The 25,129-nt window shown below is 43.0% G+C and overlaps 1 protein-coding gene across 2 annotated transcripts in view; it reads left to right on the forward strand.

The window, feature by feature from the left end:
• Positions 1-25,129, forward strand: part of CLN3 (CLN3 lysosomal/endosomal transmembrane protein, battenin) — a 550,496-nt gene that overhangs the window by 362,870 nt on the left and 162,497 nt on the right. For both annotated transcript variants that reach the window (XM_085618893.1, XM_085618894.1), the window contains 2 exons: positions 1,857-1,912; positions 22,546-22,639. In XM_085618893.1, coding sequence (XP_085475019.1) covers positions 1,857-1,912; positions 22,546-22,639 — 150 coding nt within the window. The remainder of the gene's footprint in view (positions 1-1,856; positions 1,913-22,545; positions 22,640-25,129) is intronic.

Consider the following 25,129-nt stretch of genomic DNA (forward strand, 5'->3'; position numbering starts at 1 on the left):
AGACTTCAAGAGTATAATTTTAACACAGAGTATGTTCCAGGGAGAAATAATGTAACAGCTGATTTTCTGTCAAGATTACCGTGTGGTCAAGGTGGGGTGAATGTTGTTACTGAAAAAGAGTTTGATTTTGCTATCAGGGATATTATTCCCCCACAGTTTCAAGAAATTAGTGAAACATTTTGGGAAGAGTGTGTAGGAAGAGACAAGGATTGGTCAGAAGTTAAAAAATACGTTATGGAAGGTTGGCCAAAAAAGGACCAAATTAGACCCGAGTTGTTATCTTTTTTCAAAGTTGCAGATGAACTAGGATGTGAAGGAGATTTCCTGTTCAAGAACTATAAGTGTATTCCTCCTAAAGAAATGCAAGAAGCTATTCTTAAACTTGCTCATAAGACACATCCTGGGATTTCATCCATGAAACGTCTGGCCAGGAATTATTTTTGGTGGCCTGGTATGGATAAGTTTATTGACAGAGTAGTCAGAGATTGCGAATTGTGTGCTTCAAGTGAAAAAATGTTGTTTACTAAAACTCCTCCATTGAGAATGGTAGAATGGCCAAAAGCACCTTGGCAAAAATTAGCGTTGGACATTTCTGGTCCGTTTAGTATGCTTCCAGAAAAATGTAGGTTCGCAATTGTTTTAGTAGATTATCATTCTAAGTGGCCAGAAGTAAAATTTGTAAGTAAAATCACGACAGAGGTTGTCTTAAATTTTTTGAGAGAGATTTTTGCAAGGGAAGGTTGTCCGTCGTACCTTGTCACTGACAATGGAGTACAATTTACTTCCTCTGTAATGAAAGATTTTGTGAAGGAGTGTGGCATAAAGCATGTTTTAACGTCTCTTTATGGTCCACATGAGAATGGTCAGGTTGAGAGGTTCAACAGAGTTTTGAAGGAGTACATTGTGGAGTCTGTTAAACTAGGTGGAGACTGGTTAAGTAGAGTGAGGGAGAGGTTATGGCTTTATAGAATCACTCCCCATTCAACAACTGAAGTCAGTCCTTTCAAATTGTTGAAGGGTAGGGAACCAGCCTCTAAAATCTGCCCTTGGTGGTTTCATCAGAAGTGTGTCAAGCAACACATGAGTAGCGAAGGTGTTAATGACATTGCGGTTAGAGTGGGGAACAAGCAGCAGAAAATGTGTTCTTGGTTTGATAAGAAGTGGAAAACTCAGGTTCCTTCTTTTCATGTTGGAGATTGGGTCAGAATATTAAAACCTGGCATTGTCAGTAAGGGTGCTAACAGGTATGGTAAACCTATGCAAATTATGAGAGTTTTTAGAAATTCTGTTGCAACACAAGATGGGAAGATTTGGAATGTTAGGAGAGTGGCTAAGTGTCCTTCCAATTTACAAAGTTTTGTTCCTACAGATTCACCCAATGAAACTGATGTTGAGGTTGGTATGGAAAGTGGGTCTGATAAGGCAATTGATAAGTTGTCTAGTTTTCCCAATGTTAGAACTTCTAACCGTGTGAAATATTTTCCTAAGAAATTGTATGATTATGTTTAGTTTTTTTTCTCTGTTTAATTTTGGTGCAGTGTATAGGTGTTACTTTGTTATTTTTCTGTTCACTGTAATTTATTTGAATGAGGGAGATGTGTTACATCTGTACTATGTCTCTTTAAGTGCATGTGCCAGTCAATCTGTATGGCAGCATGCGCTGTGTTATGTTTCACATTACCTTCTTTATTCTGTATTGGAATGTAGTATGTTGGTTCCAGTGGAAGCTCAGTTGTACTGGAGATTTTCATCTGAAAAAACAACATACTGCCGTGCTGTGTTAAATAAACACCTTTTGAAGATAAATTGGATTACAGAGTTTCAATAGTTAACATTGCTGATTTGTGTTTTTTCAGTTTGAGCTTCTGTATTTCAAGAACACAAGACTGACCCACGCTGAGCAGTACCGCTGGTAAGAACCTACTCTACACACAACAATGTTCAACTGGACAATATTTCACCTGAGTGTGAAGCTTTTAATTCTTGCTTGATCTTTCCGCACATCAGCCGTATTAAATCGTTCCCCTAAGTCGCTTTCTTCAAATCTGTTTTCCTCCATATTCCTCCCAGATTACATTTTCTGTCCTTCTTTTCTTCCTCTCTCTGTCCCTTTCTTTTCCTTTGTTACTTTCCCTGTCCTAAACTTATCCCTTTTTAGACCTTCCTCACGTTGTCCTTCCATCTTCCCCTCCCACTCCTTCACACACTTTGATATCCTCTGTCTCTGATCGTTTCCCACTCTTACTCGCTGTGCATCTCACTCATATTCCTCCTCGTTACATGCTGTCTAGTCAGTCCTATTATCAATTGCACCATCACTTCCAAAGGAATTTGAACAGGTATTCATGTTACAGATCTGTCTGGAATCAACCCAGAGAAACGCCTACAATAGCAGTTACATATATTCTCATGTTTGGGGTTGAGCTTTAGGAAGTGAATATAATTTTTTCGAAAGTGGCTTGTCACATTGATGACAGACCTAATAATGCTCTATTTATGCCACCCTTACCAGCATTGTCTGTTGTTGTCAATGACCCTGAACCTGCTCATTTGTTGCCTTTGTAGATGTGTACAGTGTACACACTGTTAGGTTGATTACTCAGGGCTACTGCATCAGGCTTGCCTGCTTCCCCCGCGCACCCCTCCCTCCCGCGCGCGGAAGTCACCAGCTGGAATGTTGACAGCTGGACGTTCTAGGGTGACAGTTTAGACAGTTGGTAGGATGGTGTTTTGTCAGTTATGCACTTGGCCTCCGGTTGAGTGTGTCGTCCTGTAGAGAAATAAACTACTTACAAGTAAACCCTCTGACGCCTCATCTTTACAATTTGGCGACGAGTTATGGCTGGACGACGCACGTGTGAACCCACATGAAGATGAACTCGGAAAATTTAAAGAATAAATATTAATATAATTTGAAGGAGGACAAGTAAATTGTTTTAAGCTGTAAAGGAACTTTACAAAAACGTGAGTAAGGACCTTGTGCAGAGCGTTTCAAGATACGCGTTGAGTGCTGGCAAGTGTGAAAATTATTAAGCCAAAAAAAAAAAAAAAGAAATTGAGACTATAAGAAGGAACGATCGAAGGGGCAACGGAGTAATTACAGCCACACAAGCGAAGGAAGAAACATAATTACAGTGGAAAGAGACACGCACGAACGGAGAAAAATTATACAAAGACGACGGAAGTGCGAGGAGAAAGGAGGAAAAGTGAAAAGAGACTTTTTACTCACCGCTGGTTGTGCAGCTAACTGACTCCCGCAAAGGATCATACTTCGCTGTGTGGTAGGAGAAAGGAACATTAAATTCAGAGGTAATTGACGTCGTGCGAAATTCACCTCATAACGAAGGCGTTGCTGTTAGAACGCCGTGACGTGAGCAGAACTGCTGGAGTTCCAGGAAGTGAAGTATACGCACCAGTTTATTTAGCGTAGTGACGTAAGCGAGTTGCGTCCCACCATCTTTGAGGAAATGCAAGTGTAAACAAAGCGGAACCTTCGTATCTACGGAGGAGCTTGTTAACACTACGGCAATTGGGGGCAACAATAAACTTTAAAAGGAACTCGTGCAGAATTAAAATTCTACGGTCGGATGAAACCTTGGCAGGTGAGAATAAAGGAGGTAACTAAGACAATAAATATTTAGATTTAAAGAAGGAAAAAGGAAAATATTATCTCCTTAATATTAAAGCTTCTGGAGTAAAACATATGAAACATTAAGGAATTTTTTTTTAAACGAGGAAAGAAAAAAAAAAGCAACCATATAATAGTAAACACACAGTGGAAAAAAAATAATAAGAGAGGTTGAAGTATGGCTTCAGGCAATTTATATAACTTGCAGCCACCAGAAGCATTTTTGAAGGGTACTGGGGTACCTATGGTGAAGTGGGAAGAGTGGAAGGAATATTTTTGCAATTACATTTCCACGTTTGACAAAGAGGATGAACCACTTATACAAGAGGAAAAGAAAAAAATATTGTTACATTGTTTGGGTGCAGGTGGATTAACGGTGTACAACAATATTACTAAAAAAGTGAGAGCAGAAGGAGAGAGGAAAGTATATGATGAGGCAATGGAGGACTTAGATGGATACTATAAACCGACAGTATGTGTAGTGGTACACAGGTATAAGTTCTACAGAAGGAAGCATCGTTACCACCCCGGAAGCAGCGCAAAGCCATCTCCCGCGCCCGGAGGCGTTCAAATAACGGACACTATCCCGGTGGAGCGGGTGACACTCCAGCAAAACCACTGTTTGCCCTCGCTGGGTCCAGCCTTCATTACCTGTTCCCTGAGCGGTGTCACATCAGCTGCTCCTGCCGCCTCCTCCCTCCCGCCGCCGCGTTAGCAATCCCACGGCCGCAGTGCGGAGGGAGGAAGAGACTACACTACCCAGGGTCCCTCATCGTTACCACCCCGGAAGCAGTGCGAAGCCATCTCCCGCGCCCGGAGGCGTTCAAATAACGGACACTATCCCCGCGTCGCGGGCCCGCGCGCGGACGGCGCCGGGCTGAGCCCGGGCAGAGGGCGGGCCGTCCGGGGCCGAACGAGGCTGGGCTGGGGCCCACTCCCTGAGGTCTGTTGGAGCGTCCTCCCTGATCATCTAGCATGTTGAAGATAAGGTATCTATTCGTACTGTTTAGGAGCCCGACCCGGTTATTGAATTATGGGGAAAAAAACTACTACGAAGAAACGATCTATGGATCTGCAGAACAATCATACTATGGTCCCCTTGCCAAGCTTGACTGCGATTGATAGGATGTTGCAGAAAACTATAGGTGTTGTTGTAACTGCCATAGAGAGCACTGAGAGACGCCTATCACTCCCCCCCAACATGCGTCTTGCTTCGCTACATCCTATCACTAATGCACTACGAGTAGACTCACCTGGATCTACATTCTTGGACTCTTATGTAGAGCTCCCGGGAGTTGAGGGAAGTAATAATACTCCATCCTTAAAAAGTCCTTCTCCCGTAATGTCTCTTTCTGCAACTAGTGCGCCACAAATACCAACTATGCAGCGCCAAGATATATTTGTTGAGACTCGTGCTACAACAACTGATCCAATGGCCACGGAGGATTTGTTCCCCTCCTCCCAGGTGTCATTGAACCAGAGCGGGAGCCTTACTGCTCCAGATAGGTCTCCATCCTTGCTAGTTAATGAAAAAACAAGCTATTTACATCATAGTGACATGACGCCATATAAAGAGACACCTTTAACGAAAAAAGCTCCACCGTCTAATACAACCAACCGACATATTGCAAATCGAGTAAGAACTGGTGGGGCTTTGAAGAGGAAAATAACAGAAGCGGTACAAAAAGGGAGGGAACCACAATTATTTAAAACTCAAGATTTGGTAACCCTCAAACAAGGGCTTCCTATAAAAAGGACACCTGTAAGGCCTGACGACAATCATGGGCGATTTATTCAAACTACTACAGGCAGCCTTACTGAAACTATAACTCCTGTTTCTACTGAAGGTGTCTACGGGTCACTGGCACATATAGAATACATTGTTAGGTCAATGATTTTGCCAGTCCTCGAAAGGATTACATTGGTAAATGAAAAGTTGGAGAAATTGGAACAGTCAACTCTGGATAATTTTATTTCCCTAAAAAATTTGATAAAAGTAGAAGTTAGAGGGAGATTGGAGAATATATCACCACCTAATGTTGATTCTGCAAATACTACAAGAGCTGTAAGTGGGGCAGCTATAGTACAATCAACAAAGGTATCGAATCGTAAAGATCTGAATTGCAATAAACAAAAACAAAAACTAGAAAAATGTGCTCAAAGCCCAACAGCTAGTGCAGGGAAGACTATGAAGGAAAGAGCTGTCATACCACAAAGTGCAGAAAAAATAATACATAAGCATGAAGCAAGCATAAAAACTCCTTTGGTAACAATCGACCTACCACCAGAGTCACTACCTTATACAATCGTACTTACTGGCGTCCCAGAACTGAAGAATGGGAAATCAGAATCCTATCAAGAGCTAAAGAACAAGGTGCTATTCTGGTTGAATAGGAACAGGCCGATCCCTAGACATTTAAATGGAGAAATATTGTTTGTTAGAAGGGTTGGCTGGATAGGAAGAAGGTCAAAAGACATACAAGGAGACACGATTATAGTTAATTTTAGGGATAGGAATGTAGTGGCACTAGTCTGCAATGACGAATATTATAATGACAAGGGCCTCATCAGAATTAAAAACCTTAACTATTTCTATAGTGAGAAGGCTATGCGTACACATAGATGTCAGGCAACCACGGCATATGAAGTTATGCCGCGGGGGCCTGACACCTATCCTCAGATACCTATAAATAACCGTTTTTCAGAGTTATATGGGTTAGATGAGACAAACTGACTGGAAGAAACTCATGGTAAAGAGAATGACATAATTGTCGACTCCACTGAGGCAACTATGGATGGGTGTATTATTAAGGAAATAGCCAAACAGGATAATAACCCGATCCTGCAAGATCTACTGGGAAATAACAATTCATCAGTAATAAGAACTGATGAAGTAATAAACTTAGACCTGAGCCAATCTGATAGTATCGAGAATGCTGTGGTCAAATTAATTTCTTGGAATATTGCTGGTATAAAGAAAAATATGTCTGATCCTGCATGGCATAATTTTATTAGTGATGCGGATCTTATCTTATTCCAAGAAACATGGGGAGTAGAAAATTCTTTTAAAGTAGGCTATAGGTCTTTTTACATAGCAGCATCACATTTAAACAAAGGTAGACCATCCGGTGGTTTGATAATCTGGGCAAGAATTACGCTGGGCATTGACTTCACACAAATGGATTCTAATAGCCCCGATATTTTGGCTATAAAATGTCATGACAATAAAGGACGGGCAATCTGTATTATCAATATCTATAACAGACCCCACTCGCCAAATAAAGAATCTGAGACAATAGCCCAACTAGATAGTTTTATCCGTAGTCTAGATCACAAAACTATGTTGATCATAGGGGGAGATTTCAATAGGAGTTTCGAACCAATCACGGGGTTAGATGATATTTATGGAGAAGAAGATAAGGCCAATAACATCCCTAGCATTGATGTAAATTATATAACACCTTGCACAAAAGGTTCACTACAGGTGCTAAGAATGACTATGGAATATGGCCTACATTCTTGTAATGGCCGACTTCCTTCTGATTGTCCAAGTAAACCAACCTTTGGAAGAGGTTGTTTCACTAGCCATCTTGATTACATACTGGTCTCCTTAAATCTATGGCCAATGCTTATGGATTTGAACGTGGACAACCGTATTGAAAGTGACCATTTCCCTCTCTCCCTGACTATCATTGGCTCATTGTTCATGCTCCATAAGGCATTGATACCTAGTGATTATAACTCTATTCATGACCCCTTAGAGTCCAATAATCGCAGGTCTTTAAAATGGCCTGCTGTAATGGGTAATGTTGGCACTATTAGGGAAATCTATGAACTCTATGTAAAACTTATGTCGCCTTTAGTTAATACCAAAATTGAGGAACATTCGGTAATATCAGTACATGGGAATTTGATGCAGCAACTTAGAAAAATCCTTTCAAAAGGGGCTAATAAAGGTCAACTTTGCCGGAATAACCGGCAAAAGGAGGGACCTTGGTACAACAAAGCCTGTCGGCAGGCTAAACTAGAATTAATAAAAGCTATAAAAGGGAAGCAAATAAATATCTTAAGAGAAAAGAGAACATTTTACAAAAAAACTATTTTATTAGCAAAAAGACTATGGGATGAACAAGTTTGGACAGATTTACTCCAAGCTTGTAAAACTAAAAGACCAAACGTTGTTCTGGAATCTTATAGCGAAGGGCACCAAAGAAGGTGCGCAATCCAGGGACAGGTTTCTAGAAGAAAAAGTCTGGGTTAAACATTTCTCCACATTGTATTCATGTGAAGGGGTGGAGGAAGGAAAATCAAATGAATACCTAGGGCAAAACACTTGCGATACAATGTTTTTTTTTTTTTTTTTTTTTTTTTAAACCGTTTATTGCAATCTCAAATAGTTACAGGTATGGGCCTACAACCATCTGGCCGGCCGCTAGAGTGGCAGAAGCATATGACATACATACAGAAAAATCTCTTGGTGGTGCAAAAAGGGTAAATCAGGAGATGTCAGCAGTGCAGGCCACATAACTCCAAACCCACAATACGGTTTCCTTTTATTGAAACACAACAACACAAAAAACCACACCCGCAAGGCAACCCGCAATCCCAAGTGACAGCACGCGCTCCTTAAGTGGGGGACCCCAACCAATCGCCAAACTCTGAAGAGGGGAATGAGAACAGATCAGGGACTGGGGAACCACGTGCCCATGGCTGGGGGAGGGGGTCGGCTAGGGGGACGGAGCTGGTGAGGCAGCCGGCAGCAGTGGCGGCTCGCAGATGTCCCCGCGATAGGCGTTCCAGGGGCCCCAGATTTTCACCCACGCCCCAGGCTTACCCCTCGCAACATACACCACCTTTTCACGAAACATACACCAATCCATGTGTTCTTTCCAGGCCGACACCGCCGGGGGCCTCTGGGATCCCCACAATTGAACAATGTCACGCTTAGCTATCATGTATCCCAGAGTCACCCACCGCGTCTGCGGAACCGAGTAGTCGGTTGGCTCCCACACATTCAGCAAGCATCTCCTCGCTTCAGGCAACAGCGCGACACGCGTAACCACTCGCAGTACCTCGTGCACACCACGCCAGAATCGCTCCACCTTTGGGCATTCCCACAGAATATGCAGGAAAGTTGCCAAAGCACCACAGCCACGCTTACACAGTCCATCCTCAGCAAAGCCCATACGTAAAAGCCTTGGCCCCGTCACGTAAACCCGGTGGAGGATCTTAAGCTGGACGAAGCGAAGGCGAGCCGGGATGGCCACCTCCTTCGGAGAGGCCACCGCGGAAATCCAGTCCTCGTCATCCAATTCCAGCCCATCGGCAACCCAGGCCTCGCGGAGGCCAGTCAGCAGGCCCGATCGGTCGTTGATCAGTTTTTTATATATAAGGGAGATCGTGCTGTCTGGGACATGGCCATCCAGCACTCTGTCCTCTAGGGGGGAAGACTCCGGAATGGACGCGACATCCGGGAAGACGGAGCCCAGCGCGTGGCGGACTTGTAAGTACCGAAAGTACTCACTGCCTTGCAACTGAAACTCCGTCTGCAGCGTCTCGAAAGTTTTGAATCCCCCCCTCGTCCAGAGATCTCCCACGGTGCTGATACCGATCGTGTCCCACTTCTTGAAGCCCTTCGAGGTCCACAGGGAGCCCAACCTCGCAGACGCATAGAGCGGTGACGCCTGGGTCAAACGGTCCTTCCACCCCATAGCTGCGTTAGCCGCGTGCCATACACGCACCATGACACGCGTCGGTCCCGTCAGGCGAGGGTCCGGCGCGCCAGAATAGAGCGCTCGATTGTAGTCGCCACCGGGCAGGAGCATCTTGTCCATTTCAAATGCCGGGTTCAGGGCGGGCCCGTAAAGGCCATGATTAATCGCAGCTAGCTGGGAGGCCCAGTAATACAGTTTAATATCCGGGAGGGCGACCCCCCCATCATACCACGGAAGCGTCAATTTAGCCAAGGCAATACGTGGCCTCCCATCCCAGAACAGGCGACGCTGCAAACTCTCCACCTCTCGGAAGTAACGCGCCGGGACCAAGTCCATAGTGTTCTGGAGAGCGTACAGAAAGCGCGGCAACGACATCATCTTAAACAAGGCCGCTCGGCCGAGCGGCGAAAGCGGCAGACGCCGCCAACGCACCACGTCCTCCCTCAAGCGCTGGAGGGGGGGTAGCAAATTCCGCTCGTAGCGGGCCTCCGGGTCCAGAGTAATATATATACCCAGGTACCGAAACCCCTGGGAAGCAATCTGGATCGGACAGTCCCGTGGTAGGACCGGAGCCTCCCCGGCAAGCACATATACACAGGATTTCCCCCAGTTGATGACGAGGCCTGAGTTGCGACCGAATGAGCGCAAAACATCGACTAGGACGATCAGTGATTTACGCGGGGAGGCGAGATATAGAAGGATATCATCAGCGTAGAGAGACACACGGTCCTCATGCTCGGGGGTCAAGCGGAGACCACGGATGGAGGGATGCCACCGCAGCCACTCCGCCAGGGGCTCCAGGGCCAGTGCAAACAGGAGCGGCGACAGGGGGCAACCCTGTCGCGTGCCCCGTCCCAGTGCGAATGGAGCCGAGACTCGTCCATTCACCACCACCTGCGCCAGTGGGCCGGAATACAACAACTTGACCCAGCCGATGAAGCCCGGTCCGAAGCCAAACTTCGCCAGCATCGCCCAGATGTATGGCCACTCGAGCGTATCAAACGCCATGGTGGCGTCCAAGGACGCCAAGATGGCCGGCTCCCGCACGAACGGGACACGCGCGAGCACCCCGTGCAAGCGTCGCAGATTAAGGGCCGTGTTACGATGGGGTATGAAGCCGGACTGGTCTTGGTGGACCAAATCGCCCACCACGCCGACCAGCACTTGCGATACAATGTTAACATTGAGCCTGGCAGATACCACACTAGCCATTAATGCAGTCAAACAAGGTAAAGCCCCAGGACCAGACAAAATCCCTGGGGATCTCTGGAAACATGAGAACAACTTGTGGGCCCCTTATATTAATCTACTTAGCAATGATATTGCAAGAGGTGCCCCAATTCCAGAAACCTGGCAGGGCGCAGAAATTGTGACCATTTTTAAGAAGGGGGATAGATCTAACCCATCACATTATAGACCTATCAGTTTGATAGATGTTCTTCAAAAGATCTATGCACGTCAACTTCTTAATAAATTAAACATGTGGATTGAGGATAACTCTATTTTTACAAAATACCAGGCAGGTTTTAGAGCCAGAATTAGTACAATAGACCAGGTATTCAGATTTTCATGTTTAATATGGAAATACATTAATATAAGGAAATCCCATCTATATGTAGCCTTCGTGGACCTCAAAGCGGCCTTTGATTTGGTTCCTAGGGGGCAGCTATGGAAAAGGTTAAGGGATATGGGCGCCCCTGGGGATATTTGCCATCAATTGATTAGGCTACACGAGGGAAATTATGCAAGAGTGAGGTGGGGCCCTAATGGAGAGCTATCGGAGAGAATAGATATAAAGAGAGGCGTCAGACAAGGCTGCGTTCTGGCGCCAACTCTTTTCTCTCTTTATGTAAATGACATCCCTGACATCCTCTTGGGCTGCGAGCATGACTCTCCCAAGTTGTGTGGTCAAGCCGTTCCGGCCTTATTATTTGCGGATGATACGATTTTAATCTCCCAGACGCCTAAAGGACTACAAAATCTCCTGAACAAATTTCTGGCCTATTGCCTGGACAAAAACCTCGAAATTAATGCTTCCAAAACGAAGGTTATGACGATTAGCCCCCACAGAGGGTTTAATAAAGTCTTTGATGTAAATAATGAAAAGATTGAACAAGTGAATAATTTTAAATATTTGGGTATTACCCTCGATACTAAAATGAATTGGAAACCACAAATAGAAAAATCGAGGTTAACATTAATGCAAAACCAAGCCCCTATAATTAGGAAGTTTAAAAATAGCCCTACTACAGCAATATCACCTGCTATTGAGCTCTTCAAATATAAAGTCCAATCAGCTACCCTATACGGGGCAGAATTATGGGGTTATGTAGTACGAGATTCCTTTTCAGCCCATGAAAACAGTTTTTTTAGGCAACTTTTAGCGGTCCCGGGTTGCACCCCCCTTGTTCCGTTATTTTGGGACCTGAATATACGTCGTTTGGACGATCATGCTCATTTACGTCCATTACTGTACTGGGTGCGCTTGTGGTCCACCGATGAGCTTGCAGACTACAGAGATGCATTAAAGGAAATAATTCAAATAAAGAATGCCACCCGGCTGGTTTGGTTAGCGTATATCGAAAACTGGTTTATAAAGCTGGGCTTACGCAATTTTTGGACAGATCCTGATTCCCTTACCAATTCTTCCAAAAAATTGCTGAAGGACACATATTGGGACTATATTTATAATTCTGCACTACATAACCCCAAACTTGGATCATTGACACTTAAATTTTTATATTTTAAATGTGGAAGCAAATTTGAATATTTTATGGATGAAATTGAGCCCCCTTTGGCTAAATCACTGTATTTAAAGTACCGCTATGGTATTTTACAACTTAATTCTAGAACATCGAAGTGGGCGCCCAATAATAATAACAATAAATCTGATTTGTGCCAATTGTGCGATATGGATACTAAGGAGGATGAGACCCATGTCCTATTTATATGCCCTGCATATATGCAGGCAAGGATAAAATGGATTAAACCCATCTGCTTAAATCTGGGTCTTCGGCGTATCCAAGATGGGGAAAGATTATTTAAGGGCGACACGTCACAGAGTATAGTATTTAGCCTGAGTCGTTTTTTATTTAATGTAGCGATAATTAGGAAAAGAAATGGTCAAAAAATGTAATGGTACTGTCATTTAACCCTGGTTCTTAAACTTCTTTTATTCTTATTTTAAATGGTTGATAAACCTATATTGTGCTTAAACTAATATCTAAAGCCTTTTTATATTGTATTTATGTATGGATTATTTGCACCCACTACAAATGCTGCGTTTTGATATAATGATTGTTTTTAATACTGTATGGAACTCTTTTATGGTTATTTGTAACCGAAATAAAGAAAGAATTGAATTGAAGGAAGCAAGGAAAAGATGAAAGTATTGATGATTACGTGTCGGCACTAAAGAACTTGGCACTTTCATGCAAATTTGAAAATATGCATGATGATTTCATAAGGGATCAGATTGTGATGTGTGCCGCAAATTCAAGTTTCTCCCCTTTAGCCCTTATGGGCTAAAGGGGAGAAACCTCTTCAACAGGTTATTGACATTGTAAAGAAAGCGGAGTTGACTGGTAGATGTGCTAAGGAGGTTATCAACGAAGGAAAAAATAAAAATGAGGAAACTAATGTAGTGGCAAAAATAAGTGGCAGAAAGACATATTCAAAAAATAAAGGGAAGGAGACACCTAAATTCAAAGGACATGCTGGATCCTATGAACAGTTGAGGTGTTACAGATGTGGTAGCGGAAAACATTTGGCCAATGACTGGAAATGCCCAGCCAGGAACAATAAATGTACCCAGTGTGGAATAATTGGTCATTTCCAGAGGTCATGCAAAAGGAAAATAAATGAAAAAGTGAAATTCGTAGAAGATGAAGAAGATGAGGAATTCGAACAAGAATCCTCGGATGACTCGGAGTACAACTTATGTATGCTAAATGTAAATGAGGAGACGGCTAAGGAGGATGAGGAGAAGAGTAAAAAGAAGAAACCAACATGCTTGGTGGAAATTGGAGGTGTGAGTATCAATATAGTCGCTGACTCTAATTCACCATGCACGATAGTTAACCGAGAGGTTTGGAAAGAGAAATTCAGAGGAAAAGTAGGTAGACAATTGGAAAAACCTGATATCACCCTTAAGACATTCACGGGTGAACCAATTGAACTTATGGGTTTCAAAGAACTAAAATTTGCATTTAAGGAGAGGGAAACTAGCAGCAAATTGTATGTAGCTGTCACAGGCCCATCTGTGCTTGGTTGGAAGGACCAAGGCAAACTTGGGATAACACTCAACCCTAACAGTGTTGAACCCGTTCTGATAACACAACAGGAGGAATGTGAATTAATTAACAAGTTCCCTAAAGTATTTAATGGGAAAAGAACAGACGGATCATGACAAACGGCTGGTACAGGTACTAAAAATCTTAGAGAAAAATGAAAACCTACAGTATTAGAACCCTTCTAAAAAACAAATTCGAATGGTCACAAGACTGTGAAGACGGTTTAAAACAACTAAAAAAAGAGATCTGTGACGCACCACCCCTCAAGGGATTTGACAACGATCTACAATGTGTGGTTACCACAGATGCTAGTGGTAAAGGTATAGGGGCGGTCCTTACACAAGTGGAATGCGACGGTAAGGAAGTCACTATCGCTTTTTGCCTCCCGATCTTTGACCGGAAGGAAAGTACTCCATCATAGAGCGTGAGGCACTAGCATGTGTCTGGGGTTTGGAACATTACAGACAGTATATATGGGGGAAAAGAATCATTTTGCGTTGTGACCACAAACCATTGACAAAAGTCCTCACTGTGAAGGGATTATTTAATGCATCACCTAGATTGGCAAGATTATCTGTAAAACTGTTGGATTACAACTATGAAGTACAATACGTGCCGGGAACTAAGAATGTCGTTGCAGATTTCCTAAGCAGGTTACCCTTGCAGAACGTGGAAAAAGAAATTAAGGAGGAAGAACTATGTGTTGCAAGCGTCAATGAAGAGTTCCCAAGCATACCCATGGATGTATGGAAAAAAGAATACGAAAAGGATGACACCCTGGATGAGGTTAGAAGACTCATTGTAGTAGGATGGCCCAAAAAGATGATCATGAGAAAGGAGTTGCGAGCATTCTGGGAGTTAAGGAATGAACTATCCGTGGAAAATGAACTGGTTTTAAGACAGGGAAAAGTAATACCCCCAACTACTTTAAGAGAGAGACTAATTGACTTATGCCACGAGGGTCATCTAGGCATAAATAAAACAAAACAAAGAATTAAGAGCTGGTATTGGTGGCCTGGGTGCGACATTCAAATTGAAAGAGCAGTAAGAGACTGCATACCATGTGAGAATTCAGATAAAAGCCAAACGACCCTAAGACCTCCACTCCAGCCATTAAAGTGTCCAAACATGGCGTGGGAGAGAGTGGGGATTGATATTATGGGTCCTGTAAGATGGCAAGAGGAACAGGTGTATGTATTGGTCTTAGTTGATCACTTCTCAAAATGGCCAGAAATTAAGGTATGTAGGAAGGTGGATGCAACTGACATTGTCACATTCATGGACAGAATTTTTAATAGAGAAGGTATACCAAAAACTATTGTCAGTGACAATGGAAGTCAGTTCACTTCTGACATATTCAAAAGGTTCATGGACAGAAAAGGCATTAAACACAAAACTACAAGCGTATACCACCCTGCAGGCAATGGAGCCATAGAGAGATTTAATAGAGTAATAAAAGGCATCATTCAGTTGGCCAACAACAATGGGAAGTGCTGGAGGAAAGAATTGGACAAAATGGTATGGGGTTACAAGATAACTCCAGGGGAACAAACCATGGTAAGCCCATTTGAGATTATGAGAGGCAGAACTCCCGTATCTAAAGACAATATTGGGTGGCTCAAAAGTGCAAGGAAATCAGAGTGGTCTGTAGAAACAGTGAGGAAGAGAATACAAGAGGCAAAAGACCAGTGTAAAAGAAAATTTGACAGCAAAAATAACTGCAAAGAAATCAACCTGGAGGAAGGCGATATAGTAAGAGTAAGAAGGAGCGGAAATGTGGTGAAAGGACAAAGTAGGTTCTCTAATCCATTACTTGTGGAAAAAGTGTTTTGCAACTCGGCGCTCCTCAGTGACGGAAGAGTATGGCATGCATCCGCATTGTCTTTTTGTAAAAGGAAGGAGAATGGAAAAAGAGACGTATCTGAAAAAGAACAAAGGAGTACGGATGTGGGCCGCAGAAGACATGACAAGCAGGACTGGATACAACTAGATTCATCAGATTCGGAGGAAGATGGTGATTACATAATACAACAACATCTAAAACAAAATGGTGGTAACAGTCAGAGATGTGAGGTCATCGAAACTATAGGAGTAAACAGAGAACGGAGTACTAGCGCATCTGAGGCATCCATTGGAAATGGTAGTGACACAAGCATTGAGGAGGTACAGGAGACTGTTAAACATAGCGGAGAAAAGTGTTATCCTGTTACCAGTGCCACAAGTGGTTCCTTGGAGGCTAGTGACAGTCGGGATCCAAACCAAGAACTGGGGCTAGAGAAAAACAATTTGGAAGAGGAGGCCACCACAAGTAGCTGTGGGCGCAGCGTGGTTAAACCCAGCAAATACAAGGATTTTGTTTGTGAATAGTTATACATGTATTACACCTGCTATTTATGTTTTCCTTCTAATTAGTTTTGTTTTCCTCAAGAGAAGGAGATGTGTTAGGTTGATTACTCAGGGCTACTGCATCAGGCTTGCCTGCTTCCCCCGCGCGCCCCTCCCTCCCGCGCGCGGAAGTCACCAGCTGGAATGTTGACAGCTGGACGTTCTAGGGTGACAGTTTAGACAGTTGGTAGGATGGTGTTTTGTCAGTTATGCACTTGGCCTCCGGTTGAGTGTGTCGTCCTGTAGAGAAATAAACTACTTACAAGTAAACCCTTGGACGCCTCATCTTTACACACACATTATGCTAAGGTGTAGGGGATGGCTCAAGCATGTAGCTCTAGATTTTATTAATGTTTTGGCTGTGGGACGGTAACCTTTACTGAACTTATTTTACGATCAGAATTGGGTCACGTGTTTCTGTTGCCTTCATAAGAATGTTGGTCTAATTCTTTTTTTGTAGTTCTTCATCGTCCAATAGATTTGGGTTCTCATTTTGCTCAGTTTGCCCTGATTTCAACTGAAATGATTTGAGTTTGCTTTTCAAAATGTCTGTCAATATGCTTTTCTAGATCTTCTCTAAATCAGGGAGTTTTGGTATTGTAGCACCTGGTATATTATTGGTTGTGGGGAAAGTATATAATTTGGTGCTGTGCTTGAGGAGTATTGGTTTACAGTACAGAGCTTCAGTAGGGGTATTCTTGCTCAAACCAGGTTGTAGCAGAAAATACCTCATAGCCATTTCCTGGATGCTTTTCCTAGCTTGAGCGAAGTATTTTAAATTACCGAATATGTTTTCCGAAGTAGTTGTCGGTGGTTATGTTCAATGATGTCTACATAGATCTGCTTGTATGTTGCATCCTGCTCAGGCTTTTATTATGGAATTCAAAATATGTAGATTTTTTGCTTTCAATATCTTTATTCAGGTTTCATAAATTATAGAAGGTTTCTAGTATTGTCAGGTATTCTTAGAATTTTTCGTTCTTTTATGAAAAATGGGATCAGGTCATGTGCATTTAGCTGGTGATTAAGCTTTGCATCTCTTAAACATCGGTGACCAATGATTACTCTTAAGAGACTGACTGGTCACTTGCATATATGTTGAATATAATTGAAATGAGACTGCCTTCTGCCCCTTTGTTTTTGTTTGATAGCTCCTTTCCCTGCCAAGAGACCATAAACAAGTGTAGGGAAGTGTGCTCAATGTAAATCTCAAGAATCAGCCGGTAATTATGTGGTTTATTTTCGCTGTGTTTTGCATTTTAGTTAGCTCAAACAATTTTGATAATGGATACCATGTTTGAGTAGTTTTAGAAATTGTCTTGTGTGCCTGATTGAGAACTTCTATTTGGCATCTCCGTATGATATCTTTGACCTTAATGTATGTCTAGGTTCACCTGTGTTGCAGCAAAAAATTAATTGTTTAAAACAAAATTTCTTCCAACTATTGGGAACCAGGCTTTTCCTATTTTTGTAGGCACATATCCTCACAATAGGAAATCCTCCATTAATGTAAACGATCCTGAAGCACAACTCTGGGCTAGGCCCATGCTCACTGCTTTCTTGATCTCAAGCTATGTTTGTACTCTAAAAAATACCTATACCTACAGTACAGGCCTTCACATAAATAGGTTTGGTAAGCAGCTTAGACCATTTTTGGGAACATGTTGTGATCTTAATTCACATTGGATAATTTCACTTTTGCTCCTCGTTTTAAAGTGCTTCATTTAACAGTTTCATTCATTGTGTTGAGACCCGGCGCTTTTCTGGTTTTTAGGTTTTTCCTACTCTTGTTTAATTCTGCTGTTTTCACAATGGTCGCTAAACGTGTTTAAAAGTAAAAATTACACTTTGCATTTTGTGCAGCCCGAATACCTTCCCTTCTTTTGTTGAGATCTGAAAATGTAGTTTCTTCACATCCCCAATGTGTCCGCTTCTACTCCACGCCGTTTACACGTGTAATCTTCAATTCCTGAAGAGAATATAAAATTATATGGATTGTCTAGTTTCCAGTAGTTTTCTTGATTCGTGGAAAATTGTCTAAGGTGCCTTATTAATCTAATCTTACAGCGTTGTTCTGGTATCTGGGTCACACATTTTTGGATTAGAACATTTCTCTGTTTAGTGTGAGCAGCTTTGCTATCAGTCATGTCGAGGCGTTATTCCCTGTTCATGCAGGTTTGCTGCAGGTAAAGAAGAGCTTGCAGCCTTTTAAAAAATGTTTCTACTGTCTATTGTTATTCTCTACTGTCTATTGTTATTCGTTGCTCTATCTCGCTTTGATTGTACTTTTAAAAGAAGACTTCTAGATCATGTGTGGTCTCTCTACATGTTCAGCCTCTGTTCATATTGGTCTCTGAAGACTTTTGCCCATTTGTACCCAGACAGGAGGTTATGCAAGTTTAAAAAATAGTTTAGACCTTGTCTTCTCCAATGCGGAGTTCTTCAGGTACAAGACCAATTGGATATAGTTCAAGGTTTGTCCATGCTTGAATGGCAAATATTCTGGTGAAATATGTTTACACTCAGTATTGCATAATATATCACCTCATACTGCTGCCAAAGGCTCAATTGTGTCTGACTTATCACAGTTATCTTAATGAACACCCACATTTTACATCACCAATCATAGATCTGTTCTTTGTGCAGATCTGCGAGTTTCTGTCTATAATGGTTTTATAAGTGATTTTGGGCTGCTTTGTATAAGGTGGTTTTCTCTGTAGAGAGAGAGAATCTGGTTTGTTGCTTATTCTTGTGTTTTGATCTCACTATATGAATCTTACTCTCCGATTGGAAGTGGAGACTCTGTTTCTAGGGTGTGAATTGTCTGTTAGGTGTAATAAATGTACTCAACAGGTAGTATGTGAAGAGTTCATAAGTAAATTAATGATTGCTGCTGTGTAATCATATATTTGTGTTGGGTCTAGACAATTCTGCCTTATTTCAGACTTTACCCTCCTTCCAGCTTTCCACATGTACCCGTAACATTTGATTAGAGTTTGGATTTCTCAGGTTGAGGCATCTGGTATACATTTTGGCAGCCTTTGTGGTACTATGCCAAGTTTCTTGAAGGATACAGTGGTTATTAGGTCTCGCCTGAGCCAGCGCATGGAGTGCTCTGGCGAGACATTTAGTGAGTGAGCTATAAAAAGCCCGACCACAGCTTTTTGGGTGGCATAGAGCGCACGGTTACACGCACAATGACGAGCAGAGGCGCCATCTGGCTTTCCTCTCTCGTCATGGTGCGTCCCCCTCTCAGTTAACAGTTAACTTTCGCGGCTGCGGGGCAACGCTTGTGTTTTATCGGTTGTTTTTTTTTACTTTCGGCGCGCAACACTCGCGGCTTGCCGGCGTCGCCACCCCTACCCCTTTGCTTGTTTATTCCCTAGTTGTGGATCCCAGCCAGATATGAGGTGTGAAAACCTCCGAAGAAAATGTAATTTATGCCACTGGGAAAAATAAAAAATATCAGAAGCATATGCAAGAATATTTCTTATATTGCCTGTTCGTTCTCGTTAAGTTAGCAGTGGGCCTGTTGTTGTCTGCCTCAATGAGGAATCTTTGTGATAAAAGGCACTATCTATGCTGCTCAGCCCTGCAGGAGGAGACTAATCTGTTTACGCCATGTCCCATCAGCCAGCTGCTAAATTTCCGTGCACGTGCGATTCACTAGATCAATGGCGCACATATCCCCTAAACGCAGATGCCCAGCTGAAGAGGTGGAAGGCCGCTGGTTAGCAGGAGTGCTCTTCAGGAAAACCGACGGCTGATACTAGAGGCCAGGGCAGCTGTGGCACAAACAGAATCACAAATAGTCTACAGTTTGCAAGGAAAACGTTTTTTGTTTGGACGAACTGCATATATTTCCGTTTGCTTGAAGGAGTTTCTTTTTCTTTTCAACAGATCTTTGGAAACCAAGTGTAATACAAGCCTGTTGTTTATTCAGATCATTAGGGGCCGTGCACCAGGTTTGTTTTTGTAAAGCCAAAAACGAGATATATTGTTAAGATAAATCTTAAAACCTTCCCCTTGCATGCTCTATTTTCATCTCACTTTTTTTGTTTTTCGAATGCCCCTTAGCAATCCGTTACATGTACGCTGGGGCTGCATACATGACAGAGCAAAACACTTTACAAAATGCCTGGTTTTACAAATAAAATACCAATGCTTTGTTTAAGGCACCTAAGGAACAAAGGGAATCCAACCCCTTCTTAAGAGTGATTGCCCTATGCGGATTTCTGCAAACGTTAGTAAATGTGGCGACGAGTGGTGTAACTAAAAATTGTGTCTCCCCCCAAACCCACTCCCCCCACCCCGCCTTCCCTCAAGGGCTTTAAGTGGGCTGGGTCCTGCCGGTGCTCTGCACCGCAATTCTTAAAAGCAGGTGCCGAGGCAGTCCCTATCGGGCTCTCCATTTGCGCACTCGCTCAGAATGGAAAACAAAATCTTAACTCTGCAGCAGTCCGCTATTTTTTATGTAACTTTTAATTTTTGTAGAGTTCTATATCGCAAAACTCGAAGTGCTTTACATGAGCACCAACAAGGACATATTCATTTATCTTTTTGGTAGGCACGGGCGAATAAGTGATCTGCCTAGAAATGCAGGATGTCGAGCCAACGCTTAGACTCAAACCTGCTTCCTCAGCTCCAGAGTTGGCATTTGTAGCCATTACGCCACAACCTCTCAAGCAAGAACTAAAGCATTTTCAATATTATATACAACAAAGTCTTAGTTGTGTGCATGCATGTAGTATATTTATCTTATGCAACTAACTACCTTTGACAAAGCCAATAATCCTGGCTTGTTGTAGGTGTAATGTTACTTGTATTATATATGTGGAGGCAATAACAGAAGTAGAAAATACCAGTTGGGTGGTACAGTATGATGAACACATATTTTTAGCATAGAGGTTTTAAGCCACGCCCTTAATTATCTTAATTATATCGGCCATGCCCCTTTGAGACCCCCCACCCAGTTTTTCCATCCCACTTAAAGCCCTGTCTCCCCCTATAATGTGATGAGAGGAGCCTGACTTTCCCATATCTTGCAGCACAGCTATTCTTAGACATTGAGCTGAATGGGGACCCCATGAAGGTTTTGGTGTCCTCTGAAGGGCTAAGGGACCCCCTTCATCGCAGGAGCTGCAGGCACCGTTGTTATGCTCCCAGTATTAGGCTGAGCAGAATTACAGCTACATTACAACTAGTATACAGTTTAAATAACATGTTTTCTTCTATTTTGTGACATCACCTGAACTTATCAAATATATTTGATTGTAGTCCAGAAAACGAAGTCCCCTTAAGTAAAGGCAATTCTGGCACCTTATTGAAGCAGAGGCCATTTTACTGGAATAGATAAGCGCTCCTTTGTGTAATTGCCAAGTCTCCTCTTTTTTTTTGTTTGTTTTTTTGGTCGAGCCGGGGCAGCGAATGCGCTGCTCTGCATGCTGTATTAGAGTATGAACTTGAAGTTCTGCCTACTCTCCGCCCATATTTATCATCGGCTTGAGTCATTGTCCTTTGTAAATGCTGGCTTCTGATTCCTTAATAGGCTTGTTAGTCCCTCCTTAGTACGCCTTCTCTTCATTTGTAACCTCCCATGTGGACTTGCCCTTTTACTTCTGTTGTTTCACGGTAGGTCCTATTTAGTCTGTAAGCACTATTTTATTTATTGAGTTTCTCCCACTGCAGGCTCAACGTGCTTACCTGCACCATTCAGCGTGCCATGCACGCTTTCACTTTCCAAGCAGCTCGGAAAAATGGCGTCTGCTTCTTTGAAATGAAATAGTTCATGCATTTACAAGAGTTTGAGCTACTGCAATTGTAAGTGACAATGCCTTTTATTTATGTGTTAGTTATCAAAACAGATAAATAAACGGCATTGTCATTTACAATGCCAATAGCTTAAACTCTCACAAATGCGAGACCTATTGTATTGGAAAAACTTTGTAACACTGAATGGACATTGGTTGCACCTCATTAGCACCAGTTTAACACCCAAATATAGCAATAAAAAGCAAACAGGTGACCAGTACAGCTTTGCTATAGCTCTTCAATCCCTGGGGGTACAGTACCCAGGATAATGTGATGCATGGCTAAACACTCACAAGGTCCAAAAGGCGAGACCTATTGGCTATGCCAATGCTTGTTTTTTAATAGTCTTTCATTACTGTTTTTTTTGTCCAAAATTGTTTACTTCTGGACTTGTATTTTCCAGTTCTCAATAGTAAAGTGTGGGATTTAGATAAATCTTTTTAAAACTAGCGCTATTTTACTGTTTACTTACCTGATTCTCCTGTCCGCTCCATTTCCGTTGCTGTGTCTTTGCCCATCACTTTCTGTATAAATCCATTGCACATCTTTTCTTCTTCTTCCATCACTCCCACAATTCCCTTTTCTCTCGATTCTTTTCATCCTCTGTTCCATTTTTATCTATTCTGCTACATTCCCCTCTTCTCTCTGTCACTCAGTCCTCTTTTTCATTCCTCCTCTTCCCCTCACACTTCTCTTACCTGTCTTTATTTTACAGGTACCAGATGTTATACCAGGCTGGGGTCTTTGTGTCCCGCTCATCGGTCAGGTGTCTACCACTCAGGAGGATATGGATTTTAGCTTTTCTACAGGTAAGCTTCCAACAAGCTATCATCTGCTTCCCCTACCCCCCCCCAATGCCCGCCTTTTGGCTTTACTGGGGAAGTGGAAACCTGCACTTTTCGTTATCCCAGCCTCACACCTACTTCCACTCACCCTGATTTAGAATCCATCTTGAAAGAGAGATCTTCTAGACCACCACATATTTGTGTATCTACAAATCGATGTGCTTGGTGTTGTCCATGAAATATCCATTGGCACAGTTCTAGGAACAAAGGTATTTCCAAACTTAAGATTCCAAAGAGCTGGCTTCACCACAGGCTCTGCTTCGGAGTGTATTGCCTAATGGTGCACCAGCGGAAGGGGCATATTGGAAGGATGTGAGACTTGATTCATTGTGATACCGAACCTCCTACTGCTTTCTCTCAATAAAAAAGGATCAAAATATGGAGGGAGAATTCTATCAGTTCGAGTCATGTGAGCTGTACATCACATGCTTTGCATACTCCTGCCATCTAGTGTTGCGTCCGGATGTTTGCAAGAAGTCGTTCCAGTTACAAGGTAAGGTGACTCCTCCTTTTGGTGATAGTGCACAGGGACATGTGTTGCTGCACTCTGCTTCAGAATCGTTTCCCGGGTTCCCCTCAGTGCACAATCCACTCTACTCTAGACGTTATTGTTTTTGAACACGTTTCCTTTTCTCCGTGGTTCGACTCGATGATCAAAAATCTCCATTTTAATCGGAAGATTTGCGGACGGCCTTCCAGCCTATCCCCGGTGGTCCGGCTTCTTGTCGATGGAACGGACTCCATTCAAATTCTGCCCCCTGTGCCACGCGAAGTATCTGCGTACGGACCTGCATCAGGTCTGTAACTTGTGCTTGTCTCCTGAGCACAAAGAATAAGACTGCAACGCGTGCCAATCCTTCAGATCGAAGAAAACACTCTGTGATTGTCGGGCTCGACATCGCGAGAGGCAACGGCAGCTGTTAGACCACACACCGGATCTCTTCGGCAGTGACTCCGAGCAAAAGGAGATCTCAGCGGTCGAAGAAGAACAAGCCTCAGCTGCGTCTGACTCTGAATCAGAGTTGCAGATTGTCCTAGAGGACGACGATGTGCGGCAGGGACAAGGGGACTTGAGTACGGAACACCCCTCCCCCCCACACACCGTCCCTAAAAAATCAAAGGTTTCGGCGCCACCTCTGCCTTCAGGCCAAGGTCAGCAACAAGAAGAGGTTTCTCCCGCTCCGCCTTCCAGCTCAGCACCAAAACACTCTGATAAGCCTTCCGGGTTGGGATCGAGTCGGCCAAAACCCTCTTCCGAGCCAAAACCTTACGAGTTCTAAGCTCAAAATCAGTTCGGAGCTGAAAACGTGGACAACAAAACTGAAGAAACAATCCTTGGATCCGAAATCTTCAGCTCCGAAAGTACATTCCATCTCCACTCCGAAACCTTTGGTGCCGAAAAGTAAAGAACTGCCCGTAATACAGCCGGATCCAAACATAGATGTTGTACCACCTAAGTCGGATCCGAAACAGAAGAAACTATATTCATCCTGACACTGGGCATATTCACGCTAAACCTCCATCCAAGCATACGCTTTCTGATGACAACAGCCATTATATAATTCCTTTGAAGAAGAAAAATGTGGGTACTAGTCCTTTTCATACACTACCATCTCCTCCTCCTCCGTCTCCACCACAGATTGATCCTTTACACATTACACCTCATCAGTCTATTCTACCTCACCTTGATGCAGGTGAAACCGATGATGACGTATAGTTACCAGTAGATCCTTGGACGGATTATACAGTTGATCCTCCACAGGATACAGAACTAGATCTTTACCCTGCCAGGCCATCTCCCCCAGATGGCAATTTGTCACATCAAGCGCTCCTTGCTAGAGCCACACAATACCGTGGGGTGGAGCTCCATAAAGAATCCTTGGAGGGAGACTTTCTCTTTGACACTCTAGGAACACACAAGTCCAGTCAGACACTGCCTATGCTTAAGGGTATGTTGAGGCACACACAAGTCATTTTTAAAGATCCTGTAAGTGCTAGAATCCTCACTCCTAGAGTAGATAAAAAAGACAAATCTTCCCCAACAGATCCTATTTTCATTAAAGGTCACTTACCACTTGACTCTGTAGTTGTATCTAATGCTCGAAAGCAGGCTAATTCTCAAGCGTCTGGGGATGCTCCTTCCTAGATAAATAGTCAAAGCTTATTGATGCTTCTGGAAAACGTATAGCTGCGCACGCAACTAATTATAGGTGCATTGCTAATACTCAAGTCCTCCTAGAAAGATATGATAGGCCCACTGGGACGAAATGGAGCAATTACTACAGTTTCTCCCAGCTGAGCATAGGGCAAAAGCTCAGTATTTAGTTCAAGTAAGTAAACTAATTTGCAACACGTCTATTAGATGCGCTCTAGATGCAGCAGACACTGCAGCTAGAGGAGTGAGTACTAGCATCTTACTCCGAAGACATGCATGGTTACGGGTTTCAAGGTTCA

Source organism: Triturus cristatus, chromosome 7 (genome assembly GCF_964204655.1).
Source record: "Triturus cristatus chromosome 7, aTriCri1.1, whole genome shotgun sequence".
NCBI lineage: Eukaryota > Metazoa > Chordata > Amphibia > Caudata > Salamandridae > Triturus > Triturus cristatus.